The sequence below is a fragment of the Lutra lutra genome, chromosome 15 (genome assembly GCF_902655055.1).
Source record: "Lutra lutra chromosome 15, mLutLut1.2, whole genome shotgun sequence".
Classification (NCBI taxonomy): domain Eukaryota; kingdom Metazoa; phylum Chordata; class Mammalia; order Carnivora; family Mustelidae; genus Lutra; species Lutra lutra.
This window is the reverse complement of record NC_062292.1, coordinates 33721586-33736511: the sequence shown is the minus strand read 5'-3', so window position 1 is coordinate 33736511 and position 14926 is coordinate 33721586. Positions and strand designations below refer to the sequence as shown.

General features: G+C 38.9%; 1 protein-coding gene across 2 annotated transcripts in view; it reads left to right on the top strand.

The window, feature by feature from the left end:
• Positions 1 to 6717: 6717 nt before the first annotated feature.
• The window catches only part of SYT14 (synaptotagmin 14), a 193206-nt gene continuing 184997 nt past the window's right edge, over positions 6718 to 14926 (top strand). Inside the window, exon 1 of one of the 2 annotated variants that reach the window (XM_047705248.1) lies at positions 6718 to 7118. In XM_047705248.1, coding sequence (XP_047561204.1) covers positions 7106 to 7118 — 13 coding nt within the window. In that variant the 5' untranslated portion in view covers positions 6718 to 7105. The remainder of the gene's footprint in view (positions 7119 to 14926) is intronic. The other variant, XM_047705249.1, reaches the window with a different exon arrangement.

Here is a 14926-nt window from a genome sequence, read left to right as displayed (position 1 = left end):
ATTCTTTCAATAAGTAGATGGTTTGTAATATCTTTCTGAAACTCTCTGAGTTTCCCTTGGGATCATTGTTCACTTAGGTCCTTTCCAAAATGTCTAGAGATCCTTGACTCTATTCATATTTTTAAATAAAGGACCAGATTGAATATATAGGTAGATAGTGTACCAAAATATTGAGAGTTTATCTTAGGGTATCAACATTAGGAGCCTTACCTCTTCATAGACAGATGTTAAATTTCTTTAAAGTTTTCTGATTTTATCCTAGATACAAATTCTACCTCTGGAGTTTAATTGGATGAATACTTAGCAATATGGGAATAAATTCAACCAAGTATATTTTGGTTGGGGGAGGAGTCAGAGTGGAGGAGAAAAAAGACAGGGCTTAACATCTGTAAAAGTACATTTTTTCCTATGTAGATTGATCACAATAAAATGCAGTAGACAGGAAGTTGTAGAAGTAGCAAATAACCCTAATAGATATATCTACCATTTTTACATAACCTTTTAAAAAATATATTATTTATTTATTTATTTATTTATTTATTTGACAGAGAGAGAGAGAGAGATCACAAGTAGGCAGAGAGGCAGGCAGAGAGAGGGGGGGAGCAGGCTCCCCGCTGAGCAGAGAGCCCGACTCGGGGATCGATCCCAGGACCCCAGGATCATGACCTGAGCCGAAGGCAGAGGCTTTAACCCACTGAGCCACCCAGGTGCCCCTATAACCTTTTCTATTGAAAGTTAAAAACTATTTGTGCTTGTTTTTAAGGAGAGAAATTGGGTTACTTAGGGAGTTACTAGCAAGTGTTTTTTAAATTAGGTTTTGTGGTGTTTTTAAAATTTAGTGAGCATCTCCATGAAATGAAAACTTTATGATAGCAATTGAAATATAAATTGTGGGGGCACCTGGGTGGCTCAGTTGGTTAAGCATCCAACTCTTGATTTTAGCTCAGGTCTTGATGCCACGGTCATGAAATCAAGCCCCAGTTGGGGCCCCACGCTGGGTGTAGAGTCTACTTAAAAAAAAAAAAAAAAAAGAAAAGAAATGTAAATTGTGCTTAGAATCTTATAATTCACTTTCAAATCTTAACATAACACGTAAAACTCAGAAATTGTACTCCTACAAATCATTGCCCTAGAATTGTTGCAGCCCTTCTTTTTGAATCCTCAAAAGATGTCCCATAATTCCTTTAATAAATTGTTCCACTGTAAAATAAAAAACACCTGTAAACTTTTTTTTAATGCCAGAGCATGACATATTATATCATGTTAAACTCTGTGGAAATTTCCCCTTTTTTCATAATGGTATATATATTTAAGCAAAGAGAAAGTCTATATGGGGGAAAAATAATTGGGAAGATGGTAAGTAGAAACACTATGCTAAATAAAAAGTTCTTTGGGTTTCTTAAAGAGTTCTTTTAAGTTTCTCTTTGTCATAACCATCCATGGCTATTTTATCAGATTGTTATGCAGCTGTACATGTTAAAGTTTAAAAACTACCAATATAAAGGATATGTGATACCTAAGCCTGTTACCATTTATTTATTCACTTAGCAAAAATTACCTACTTTTATACAAAGAATTGTATTTGGCATTCTTGTATTTGGTATATTTAAGCAATAAAAGTTCTTAATGATCTTTTCTGAATTGGGCCCCCCCCATTTATAGTTATATAAACTAAGGAGATTTAAATGACTTTTTCCAATCAAAGATGATTTTCTCATCTAACTCAGATTATTAATTGATTTTCTTAAGTGTAGTATTCAGTTTCCTTCCTACATTTGTACATTCTTGAGGCCTTCTATAAGTTGCCTCTTTCTATGTGAGAAGTGGCTGTATTTATTGGTGTGTGACGCATTTATGACATTTAAAAGATTTGTGGCATACTTTTTGACCTTTGAGTGAAAATTTTTATATAACTGTCACTTGTCATTATGGGAACATCCAGCTGTGAAACAAGGTTTTAAATATAATCAAGTACTCCTACTTAGAACAGAATCATGTATTTCTTTGTTGTGAATAAGAAGGTTTAGTGATTGTAGCTTGTATCCTATTAAGCATGTACTTGTTGGACGTTTTGTGTTAAATTAGTCTCTATGATTGGAAATTCTGTTCACTCTTCCACTCTGACAGGTCAGCATTGTGTTGTGTTGTAGTTGTCTCAACAAACCACAGGGTTTGTTCCATGCATTTAGTCAACAGCAATACCTTCATTGATCAATAGGAAATTATAACAGAGATTATACAGGAACACATCATATTTTGAGAGGAAAAGGAAGAGAGTGTAGGTGGACCTTCAGTCTGCATGAAAGTCTTCAAAGATAATAATGGCAGGAAAATATAGGATAACAATTAGTCTATGCTATTTACTCTCTCCTTTCTTTTCTCTGGTAGAGCTTCTGCTCTCTTTAAAGCTTTAGGTGGCATGAAGGAAAACTACCATTTGACCTAAGTGAATAAAAACAATTCTAGAATGTTCCATGTTTAGTTTTTTCTTGCAGCTCTTGCTGTCCTGCCTATAGTGGGGTAGGGTACAAATCTTGAAGAAAATAATTGCTGGAGGAAATTAAAGAGCCAAAAGAATTATCCAGATTTCTGTTTATTTTTATACTTTTCTTCCCATCTCAATCTTATTTACCTCTACACAGCATGATGGGTACATTTCTTACTATACCAGGTCATAAGGTAGAGTATCCACACAGGGGAAATTCCTACTGTCCTCCTCCCATCAGAGATATTACAATTAATCCCACAAAGTACCTATTAAATGATGTTCTTTGGTAGTCCCTCCCTGCACACCACCATGCCATTTCTGTCTCTTTAAGGCTGTGTGGTCCAAAACAGTTAGCACTAACCACATGCGGCTAGTAGTTGCTGTATTGGACAGCACAAACATAGAAAGTTTTCATTTTCACAGACAATTCTTCTGAACACCTCTGCTCTAAGGGAACCTAAGGGAAATATGTTGAGATAGAGTACCCATCACTATTTCTTGGTATGGGAATCCTCTCCTGGGAACTATCTCCCCCAACCTTATCATCCATATAGGTCCCATGGGGACTGCTTTATTCTTCTATGATCCTATGATCCTGTCATTGTAGCCACAAAGGATCTTTTTTTTTTTTTTTTTTTTTGCACCTGACCCAAGCTGGGTCAATTTTAGTACCTGGCCTCCTGGTTGGTCTGGGGAAGGATACTTTATTTATTTATTTATTTATTTATTTATTTATTTTTAAAGATTTATTTATTTATTTGACAGAGATCACAAGTAGGCAGAGAGGAGGAGGAAGCAGGCTCCCCGCTGAGCGGAGAGCCCGACGCGGGGCTTGATCCCAGGACCCTGAGATCATGACCCGAGCCGAAGGCAGAGGCTTAACCCACTGAGCCACCCAGGCACCCCAGGATACTTTATTTAAATAATGCTTAATGACACTCCACCTTTTTTGGAATTTATGGACTTAGGTTCCAGAAAGTTGGCAGAATCTGTGAGCCAAAAGGTTGGAATTTTTCAGGGGTCATATTTTCCACCATAGGTATAAATGAAGCCAACATGCAGAGAGAGGTAGAGAAAAGAGGCAGATTCAGGTACGCAAGTTGAGATGATACTGAGGCCCAGCTTTATTTCTATACTTACATCTTTATAATTAACTTTCCATTTTCCTTAAGCTAGTTTAAGCTGAGTTGCTCTCATTGGCAAAGTTACCAGAGCAAATAACTAATATTATAACTGTTTCCATGACATTATGATTCATGAAAGAAATACAATATTAATGGTTTTAACTAGATTTTTCATTAAATTCTTATATTCAGCTACATCTCAGATAATTACAGCTGCTAACAAAACTTAAAGTTTAAAAATGTCTCTCTTGCTCAAAGACTCAAAATCCCTGAGTAACATAATTTAATGCCTACTGAATTTTCCAAAACCTATTTTTATATAGGTAATTGTTAAGTCGTCTCCACTTCTATATATGCAACTATATATTGCTAGACAGTGTTTTTTTTTTCATTCTTTTAGTGACTTTGGTTTTTTCAATTGAATGGCTTAAGTTAAATTTAAAAAGGTTCCAACTTTAAAAATAATTTGTTTCTAAAGAGTGAATTGGGAACTTTTACAAATAGGAATACTCTTTTCCATCAATATATTATTGCTGTTAATAGTGGTAGGTGATTTTGGTTGGGACATGAATGCTACTTAACTAATGCGGGTGAACTTACTTTTCACTTTCCCTTTGAGTTGGCCTTTCCACATAATTCACTCTCAGTACTTTCTTTCCTAATGTTTTAGCCACACCACTGGAATACATAAGCTTTGTTGCCCTCCTAAAAGTCGACTATCATTTTAAATAATATTTCTGTGAAATATTAAGCTGAACCTTAAAATACCAAGAACATATTTATATTTCTGAATCACAAGAAAGGGAATTACTCTGACTTCTTATATGTTTCTTTTCCCATCTAAACCCCTATCTCCACAACACATGGTGGGGAAATTGGGTAGTTGCTTGAACCACATGTTTGGAAACTATTTGGTAAATAATTTATTAATAAAGAAGAATGAAGGGGCGCCTGGGTGGCTCAGTGGGTTAAGCCGCTGCCTTCGGCTCAGGTCATGATCTCAGGGTCCTGGGATCGAGCCCCGCATCGGGCTCTCTGCTCAGCAGGGAGCCTGCTTCCTCCTCTCTCTCTACCTGCCTCTCTGCCTGCTTGTGATCTCTCTCTGTCAAATAAATAAATAAAATCTTTTAAAAAAAACTATAAATAAAGAAGAATGAAGAATTTAAAATGCAGTTCTTAAATATCCCCTAGTGCATAAAGATATATAAACTAAACATAGTCTAGAGGTATAAGGTCAAAATTAGAAAATATGTCAATAGGCAGGGTGGATAATTAATAAAATGTAAAACATTTAAATTAAAATTGACACCCCCAAAACTAAAAGTATCAAACCCATAGTATACTTTAGAAATAAGAGGATATATGTATAAGAAGATAAATCTCAATTCCAAGTGGCCACTAAGCAAACTTAGCAGCTATATGAAATGTTGGGACTTTAAGGTAAAAGCCATGTGTTATTGTTTATGATTACTTTCATAGAAAACTTCCAATTAGAAATGTGGAGAGCACCGTTTTGTTTTGTTTTGTTTTGTTTTGTTTTTAAAGGTAATGTTGTCAGGAGGAGTTCTGTATTCTAATCTGAGGGAAAATGTCATCAGTACTGAGTAGCTTTCATCTAAATTCCTGGATTTGACAAGTTTGAAACTCAAGTTCACTACACATACACAAATTAATTTTCTGAGCAAACTGTGATGATTTTAACCTGGGTATGGAAGCTCATATAACTTTGTCATATAAACAGTAACTTGTGTGTTGGTGATGAAGTAGCAATTAAGTTTTTCTAGCTTCATATATGAAATTCTTAAAGAGATTGAACAATTAGATTACTCAGAGCCAGCCAGAAACCATGAACTCAGAACTGTCAGTTTCAAGTTCAAAGTCATGCTTTGGACTTCAAGACTTTTTAAAAGACAGTTACCTGGAGAACACATCTTTGGCACTATACATATTTTACCTGTATCTCACAGAAATCTATGGTAAACACACACACACACAGAGCTTTCCTGAAATATAGACATTTAAATATTTTCTGGGTCAAATTCATTTATTCCTTTAATAACAACTCTTGCTGTAACCAGCTTTTAGCACAGTGCCTGGTTCAATAGATATTCACTGAACTAATGAAAATGATAAAGAATGAATGTCTATTGAACATAAGCTGTGACTGAGGGAGAGATTATATAAAAGCAATGGAAGACAGTTTCTGCTCTAGATTTACAGTCCAACCTCACTTACATAAGTGCAAAATCTTGTCTTCTTTGTGTCATCCCCAATATAGCTAGGGGACCTAGCATGCACTAGGAGTTAGCATTTTATCTGCATGGTAGAATCACTAACTCCCGTTCCTCAGTGTTGGTGATTATCCGGATCCTCAGAGTTACCAAAGAAGTTGTGAGTTGGGTAAATGGTTGAGTGTTTCAGGTACCTCAGTCAAAATCAAGGGGCCAGTTGTTGCTGTGTTCCAAGGTGGCCTGTGACTATTCATGACACCCACAGGTTCACAAATTTAAAATCTGTCAAAACATGTCTGGTCCCTACTTTTGTATAGCCTCAAATGTGTGTTCATAATGGGTAGATACAACTCACATTTCCAAGGGGGAAAACTAAGCTCAGGGTGGTGACAAGTTTTGTCAGGAATTTGTGTGAATGTGTGCACAAACATTTATGTGTTTACCATAGATATCTATGAGATGTAGGTAAAATATGTATAGTGCCAAAGATATGCCCCCCTAGAGAGAGAAAGTGAGAGTGAGGGAGGGAGAGCGAGACAGAGACTAAGAGAGAGAAACGGAAGCTGCTGTCCTTAGGATGCCTTTCTCCTGTTTGGTTTTTGCCAACTAGCTATCTCTTCACCACACAGAGAGATTTGAGGCGAATACTTGGCTGACTCAGGCAAAGCAAAACAAAACCTAAACAGACCTTCAGATCACCGAAATAAGGAGTCACTGAGTGGGAATCCCTGAACCCAGTCTTCAAGCGAGGAGACCTGTCCATGGTCCTGACCACATCTTTTCCACTACTCGCCTCCTTCGTCGACTACGGATGCTGCCAGCACCCGAGGAGCGGACGCCTCCGCCGTAGTCCAGGGCCCCGGGAAGCCCCGGCCGAGCAGGTCAGAGCCGCCCGCACATGCTCAGTGCGCCCTCTCTCAATCGCCGGTACCCCGGCTCCCCGGACTGGGCACCTGTTTTGAATCCCGGCGCGAGGCTCTGTGGGGGTGGCGAGGTGGGGGCGGGGCGGCGTCACGTGCTGGCGACAGCGGCGGCGGCCGGGGAAGGTTCCATTTCTTCCGCGGCCAGCAGTCGGGCGCACGGGGGACCCCTCCTCCGCCCCGCCCCAGCCCGCCCCGCCCTCGGCTCCCCTCCGGGCCGCGCAACCGGGCGTTTGCGGGGCCGGCCCCGCCCCTCTGGCTGGCGGACTCGGCGCGTCCTCCGCCCGCACGCCCGCTCGCCGCCCCCGCCATCCAGTTGGTGCGGTCCATGGCGAGCACATCATGGCGATTGAAGGTAAGTGGAGGCCGGCCGCGGTGTGGGAGGAGGGGGAACGCCCAGAGAGCCAGGTTCCCAGGCGCCCAGGAGGCCGTGGCGCGAGTGGGGCACTCGCCTGCGGGCGGGGAGCGGGCGGCGGAGGCGCAGGGGTCTCGACCGCGTCTCGGGAGACGGGTGGGCGGAGCGGCGCCGCGGCTCCGCCGGCTCGCTCGCTCCCGCCCCGGCGGTACTGTCGGCCTCAGCCCTTGCCCCGGCGCGGGGAGGAGCCGGTCCGCCTGACAGGTGCCGTGCCTGGCGGCACCGAGTGCAGCTCCGGTGCGGCCCTGCGAAGCCCGCGGGACGGGCCGGGGGACTTAGGGACTGCGGGGCGTTCCCTCTCCTCTGAGCTCCCTTCCCCGCACCTCTGCTCCCGCGGTACCCCCCTTGCTACCAAACTGGGAGTCCAGTTTTGCTGTCCCAGTCGTAACCCTTCTTAGTCCCTTCTCTGGAGCTGACGCTGGGTTGCACTCTCCGTCCTTACCCTTCTGTTTGCTGTTGTAGGGGGCCAGGAAATTTGAGATGAGGTTAATTTCCTCAAGCGTCCCTCCCCCCGCCCAGCACTCAAAACTGCTTTTTTTTTTTTCCCCCTAAGAGAAGTAGATACATCTGAAATAACAAACGCACACTTAGAATGTTATAGTGTCAACAATACTCAGTATTTTCAAGAAGTAGCTTAGTATTTACTGCCCAGCCAGAGAAGGTAGTTGGCATCAGAGTGTATTTTCCTCTTGTGCCAAAAACATCTATCTGGGATGAAGTATCTATATTTTGCTTTGTTTTTAAGGAGGATATTGTGAAAATTAACATCACACGTCTAGGATATTTATGTGAAAGACTGCAGCATCTTCCAGCCCCTGTGAGACTCTTAGCTTAACTCAGTGAAAGTAGTTTGTAATATTTACCTGTATGGGCGCACGTGTGTACAGATTCACATCATCTCGTACCTCTGGTATATCATCATTAGCTTAAATTTTATGTGTCTTCCTCCTAAGTAAAACTTTAAAGAGGACTTCCCCTCTTGATGACTGGCTAATCACCAGTAGCATGTATCTCTGGGGGTCCTTTTTGTCAGATGGTGTGGTCTTCAAAATAACTTGAGCTGTGTGTTTATTTTTATTTTGTTACCTTAAGGGATTGATTACCTGTTATATGCAAGACACACATTCAGACACATTTCAGATAACTGCTTTAGCTAACCTGGTGGAAAGCACTTGGGAGCAAGATCTACTTATAATCTTTGATATTCCTGTTATCCATAGTGGTACTTTCAAACTCTCTTCCTTACTGTGCTTTTAACTAGAGGTTAAAAATACAGAAACCATATCCACTGATTAATGTTTTGTATTTTATTTCTACAACCGATTTGTTGTAGTATTTCTTCATGATGTGGTAAAGCTAAAAAGTTTATGCAGAAAGTGAGGAAGAATTAGCCAGATAGCATCTGGATCTAGCCCTGTAACTTTTAATTTCTTGAAATATTTTTCATTTTTTTTTCTCTTTTTCTCAGTCCTCTCCTCCCTCTCTGCCCCGCGCAGTTAAATGGGATCATTTATGTCATTATGTCAGCCCGTGGCCCTGCTGATGATATGTGATCATTTATTTATGTCAACTGATGGCTTTTTGCTCTGCCTACTACTACTTACACGTTTAAAGAACAAGATTTTTGAAATTTTCTCATATTCTAGAGATTCTTCTGTGTTTCAGATATTCACATCAATAACGCAAGCATTCGTTGAAGTTTTCATTAATAAAAAGAAGTTGTATTATATGTTTTCTAGTTTGGTAAAGAGACTAAAGTTAATATTAGCATTTCAGATAAAGATATTGGATCAGGTTAATCTAACTGTGCTGTTTTTCACATATCAGAGCCCATTCTTTATACATACCATTCCCTGGCTGTGTTATGAAGTGAAATGAGCTCTGGATGAGGACTTAGTACTAGGCATATCTTAGAATTTTAGGGGCCCAAGGGGGCATCGCATTCAAACTTCTTCCCAGTGAAGTGGCTCATAAAGCATTCAGCCCCTTTCCCCTGTTAGTTCAGCAGCCTTATTAAGCACTAGCTGTATTTAGTGTTCTGTGCAATTCTGTGGGACCATAATGATGCCTAAGACCATACTCCTTCCCTCAAGGCGCACATGTTCTAGTAGGGGAGACCGATAATTTTAGCCGTTCAATTATAATATAGTGTGAACAACAAAAGATGAATCATCTTTTGTATAAAAACATTCAATGGCATATGAATTCAGTGAAAATCTGCCATTCAGTAACTTCTATCTACTTATCCTGGGTCTGCCTTCTGGAGCAATAAATTAGAAGTCCACTCTTCCCTGTGTGTATGACATCCCTTCTACCATTTGAAGACGGTGCTTGAACATTTTCTGTTGTAGACAAAATATCCAATTCTTCCTCTGGATGGTGTGTAGTTGTATGTTTTAAAGTTTGAAATATGGTAGTGAGCCATTTCATTCCAAATGTATTGTCGAGTAACATAGCCTTTTTGGAACTGCATGTTGGCTCAAGATGAAGTTGAAATCAACCAAAACCATGGAATCTCTTCCAGCTGGACTACTTTAAAATCAGGTGTCTTCAATCCCTTGCATAGCAGATCAATCAGAGCAAATCATTTGTATCTGTTAGGCATGTTCTCATCAGCTGTAGCCCAACATTTTACCCCCTGAGTTTAGATTTTTAAGTACTAAGGGTTACTTTTATTTCCTCCTCTATGTAAAACCCATATTTTACATAAAAGTAATCGTTCGTTTCCTCCTTTAATCAGACAGGTAACTGCTAATCAGGACTTCAGACAAATATAAGATGGTCGTGTTATCACATTGATCTAATCTAATTCCAGTTAGAGCTGAAGAAGTTAGCCTATCTTAGGTTAAGTTACAATTTTGAGAAAGCATTTTGGAATATTGAGTAGTTTACAGAGTACCCTAGAGGTCCAATGATAACCAGGTTGGGAATCATTGCTCTACCAAGCCTGTCAAGACCTATAGTTGACATCCAGTGTATTAACTCTTTTAATGTTGGCCTCCATCAATCAGACATTGTTAACCATTTCTTGTTTTCTTTTGTTTTGTTTTTGAAATTTTCTCCTCCTCTCTTGATTACCTACTTCTTAGTCTTCTTTTCATCTACATTGCCTAATGTTCTTTGTGTTTCCATTCTTAACCCTGTTCTCATCCTCTTTACATACTGCTGTTATTGCACACGTTGAGTAATCTTATAATCGCTTGTTTGTAATTTGTCTTCCCTGTCAATTCCTGGAGAGTAATGTTTTATTTTTTTACTCCTTATATTTTGTGCAGTATCTAAATATAGTATGTGCCCAACAAATATTTTTTGAATTGTTATAATGGAATTCTCTACATTAGCTACATTGATTGCATCCATTCCCCAGGTATATTTGACCAAAAACCTTCCATTCAGTAACTTCTATCTATCTGCTCACCTCAGTTCTGCTTTCTGGAGCCAATAAATTAAAAATGCAGTATTTTTTAAAAAAGATTTATTATTTTAGAGAGAGGGAAAGAGTGTGCGCACACATGGGGGGCGGTGGTCAGAGGGAGAGAGAAGATCTCAAGTGGAATCCCTGCCAAGCACAGAGCCTGACTCAGGGGCTCAATCTCACAACCCTGAGACCATGGCCTGAGCCAAAATCCAGAGTCAGACACTCAACCGACTGAGCCACCCTAGACCCCCAAATGTGTGCTATTAACACTTATAATGAGAACCAAGTGTTGTATGGAAGTGTTGAATCGCTGTATTATATACCCAAAACTAATATTACACTTTATGTTAACAAACTGAAATTTAAATAAAAACTGGAAAAAAATAAAAGTGCACTACGAATATAAGTACACAGAATTTTCGTAATTTTCAGACAGTAGCTAGATATCTTGTATGTTCCACAGAAATCCAAAGTATTTAGGTTGGGACATTCAGAGTGTCACAAACTGAAGTTGTCACCCCAGCCACCAAATCCAGTTTCTGTACTCCCCACTCCATGCAGATTTAGTGAGTGGTATTTTTAAATAACCAGGTATCTGAGCTAGAAATCTGGAAATCAGCCCTGTCTTAAACGCACTCCCCCTTGTTGATCAGTAAGTCCTGCCAAGTCTGCATCTCAATGATGCTTAGGGCTTCCACTTAAGTTTTTTCCCTCTCATTAATAGGCTTATATTAGTTTTCTAAGGTAATCTTGTTTTGTTAGCACTAGTTTTAGGGTTCCTTCCAACCCATTTTCTGAATTCTTGCTAGTTTTCTTTGTAAAATGCAAAACTAGCATTTAAATCCTCAGGATAGAGATCTTTAATGATCTGCTCTGTGCTTTTCCTTGATTCAGTCTGTGTCTTTCTGACCCTTCCGTAAGAACATCAGAACACTCTTTGCAAAACTTTCTTGCTGAAGTAAAAAGAATCCACCTTTATTGTTATTGTGCTGTATATTTGACTATTTAATCTCTCTGAGTAGTATTTTTTTAAAGTTGTAAAAGAAGACTATATTAGAAGGAATGTGTGTGTAAATACGTGTGTGTACATATTTTTATTCATAAAGGCATTTTGTAATTTATCACATACTTCCACATACGTATTTTTTTAATCAGTACAGTTCTGAGGTGCTCTTGAAGACTTGGGACTCTAAGATTTCCAAGGCAGAATTTGGACTTTTGAAATATTGAATTAAAAACCCAGTGCAAACTTATCCCATTCCTAGTGCTGAGGGAGAACATCACACTCCTTTCCTGCTTTCCCTGTTACTGTTGGAAAGAGATCATTGGGACGTAAGGGAGGATGATAGGATGAGAAAGGCTGGCCTGTCCACAGTCTGTGGTAGACAGAGGCGATTCATTGAACACTTTTTTTTTTTTTTTTGAGGATTTACAGTTCAGTTCAACCCATAATATCCCTAAAAAGGACATTTTGACTTTCAGCAGGAATAAAATTTCTAACGCTTTGCAGAGATTTTGCACAAAGTTAGGTAAGCAGTATATTTGTTCAGAGACCCCTCTGTAAGTACTTTGGAGGACTTTATCTACTTTTGGGTCATCTCCTAATTCGCTAAACAAAATTAGGAGAAAGGAGGGAACAGTAGAGAAACATTTGAACTAAGAAACATTTCGGTTTTTGTTGTTTTAGGTAATATTAGAATGTGACAATGCCTGCCATTGTAAAAAGCAAGAGAACCGCATGTTGACTTATTTCTTTGTTGAGTAATGCTGTTTGCATTATTGCTTTCTTTAAAGTGATTATAATGTTTGTCCATAGCATATGTGTAGTAGCGTAGTAGAGTGTCTTCCTGGATTTGATTTCCATTTAGCTGACTTCATTCTTTCCCCCCTCTCCTCAATCCTGCCTCGTTTATACCTAACATGAAAGGGCCTGCACAGGGAAAACCTCGGATCGAACAAACTGCTATCATTAAAACATTTGAAACTTTTGAGTAAGGTAATTATATGTATATTTGGTATGTCTGTGCAGTAAAATCTTATCTGAAACCTAACAATTTGGGATCCTTGATTTACCTTTTTTAAGGAGGAAATAGTGACAATACAGTAAACTCTCATCAGGAATTTATTTAAAAACAAACTTCTAGGATTCATATGTGCATTCAGAACATTTTCTTTCACACTTTAGAGCTGTAGTAGAATTGATATTCACAGTAATATTCTGAATCATCAGGAGACAGTATTTTAATGAAAAATTATCTTCAGTATTCTGAACTTACTAATGTAATAATGCATATTAATAGCTTTAACAAATTATCTGGTGCAGCAGTCAAAACAAAAGGTGTTCTCATTTAACTAGAAAATTAAATTAAGTAGAATACCTTTTTATGAGCATATATTTATTCAGAGTTTTAGGGTATTATCTTAATGAGCTTCTAAACAGTCCAAAACATAATTAACTCAAAAACCAAATTAAAAGTTGCTCAGAAGAAGGGAAATGGATTATGTTTATGAACAGTAAGTTTACTTTTATAAGATAAAATTTGCACCTTTTGGAAAAAGTTGTTGAATAAATTCATAGGAATTTATATGGATCAAAAGCTAATACCGTGTTTAGCACATGGTTTGCAGATTATAAAGTACTCTAAGATATTGTTATGAAAAGAGATATAATTGGTTATTCTGTGTGATGCCAGAGTGGTGGCAAGTATGTTTCTCAAAATTCAGGCTATTGTATAGGCATAGTATACATAAAATGAGCTTGTAAGAGTAAGTACAGAAAGGACTTATTCAGATTAACTCTAGTAATTACACAGCAACAACTAAAAAGTAAAGGAATTCTAATTTGGAAAGTTAACTCCCAGGTGACTGGAGGCCTAAAAGATTTTTTTTTTTTTTTTTTTTTTTTAAGAAAAATTCTCAAAAGGGGCACCTTGGTGGCTCAGTCAGTTAAATGTTGGCCTTTCAGCTCAGGTCATGTCCCAGAGTCCTGGGATCAAGCTCCGCATTGGGATTCCTGCTCAACAGGGAGTCTACTTCTCCCTCTCCTTCTGCCCCCCTGTTCATGCTCTCTCTCCCTCTCAAATACATAAAAACAAAACAAAACAAAACAAAAAAACAAAAAAAAAAAACTTAGAAAAAGAAAAATTCAAAAAGAGCACAAATTGAGGACTATAAGAAGATTGACTTTTATTTAGGAATATTTTCATAGGAGAGTGTTTGAAATTAACTGACAAGTAATACTGTAGAAGAGAAGAAAACATACACAATCTTTTCTGTCTCTAGGCATAAGTCCAAGTTTTCTTTGAATTTCATGTCTACTTGTGAGGAATGCAAAGGGAATTAACATTTTTTGGGTGCTCATCATGGGCCAGGCATCATCTATCCATCATCTTAGTCATGGAGAGCAGATGCATGGCGAAGCTTCTTCTCTTGACTACAGCAGACATCTGTTTTGTTAAAGTATCTTTTCCATATCTCTTCCCTACCCCATGTGGACTTGGTTTTAGCATTCCTCTCGACATTGCCTTCCACCCCCATTCCAGCAGCTGCTTTTCTTTTTTTTAATTTTTATTTATTTATTTTTTAATTTCTTTTCAGTGTTCCGGAATTCATTGTTTATGCACCACACCCAGTGCTCCATGCAGTACGTGCCCTCCTTAATATCCACTACCAGGCTCACCCAACCGTCCACCCCCTCTCCCCTCCAAAACCCTCAGTTTGTTTCTCAGAGTCCACAGTCTCTCATGGTTCATCTCCCCCTCCGATTTCCCCCAACTCACTTCTCTCCATCTCCCCATGTCCTCTGTGTTATTCCTTATGCTCCACAAGTAAGTGAAACCATATGATAATTGACTCTCTGTTTATTTATTTCACTCAGCATAATCTCTTCCAGTCCTGTTCATGTTGATACAAAAGTTGGGTATTCATCCTTTCTGATGGAGGCATAATACTCCATAGGATATATGGACATATTTTCCTTATCCATTCGTCCGTTGAAGGACATCTTGGCTCTTTCCACAGTCTGGCAACTGTGGCCATTGCTACTACGAACATTGGGGTACAGATGGCCCTTCTTTTAACTACATCTGTATCTTTGGGGTAAATACCCAGTAATGCAATTGCAGGGTCATAGGGTAGCTCTATTTTTAATTTCTTAAGGAATCTCCACATTGTTTTCCAAAGTGGCTGGCTACTTTTAATCCCTGAAACAGGTATACTAAAATGAAAGCTATTTTCCATCTGGGGTTACTATTATTACTACTCAAGTGAATTGAGCTACTTTTCTTTTTTCTTCTAAGTACAAGTTTCACAAAGAAAATACTAGGTGATA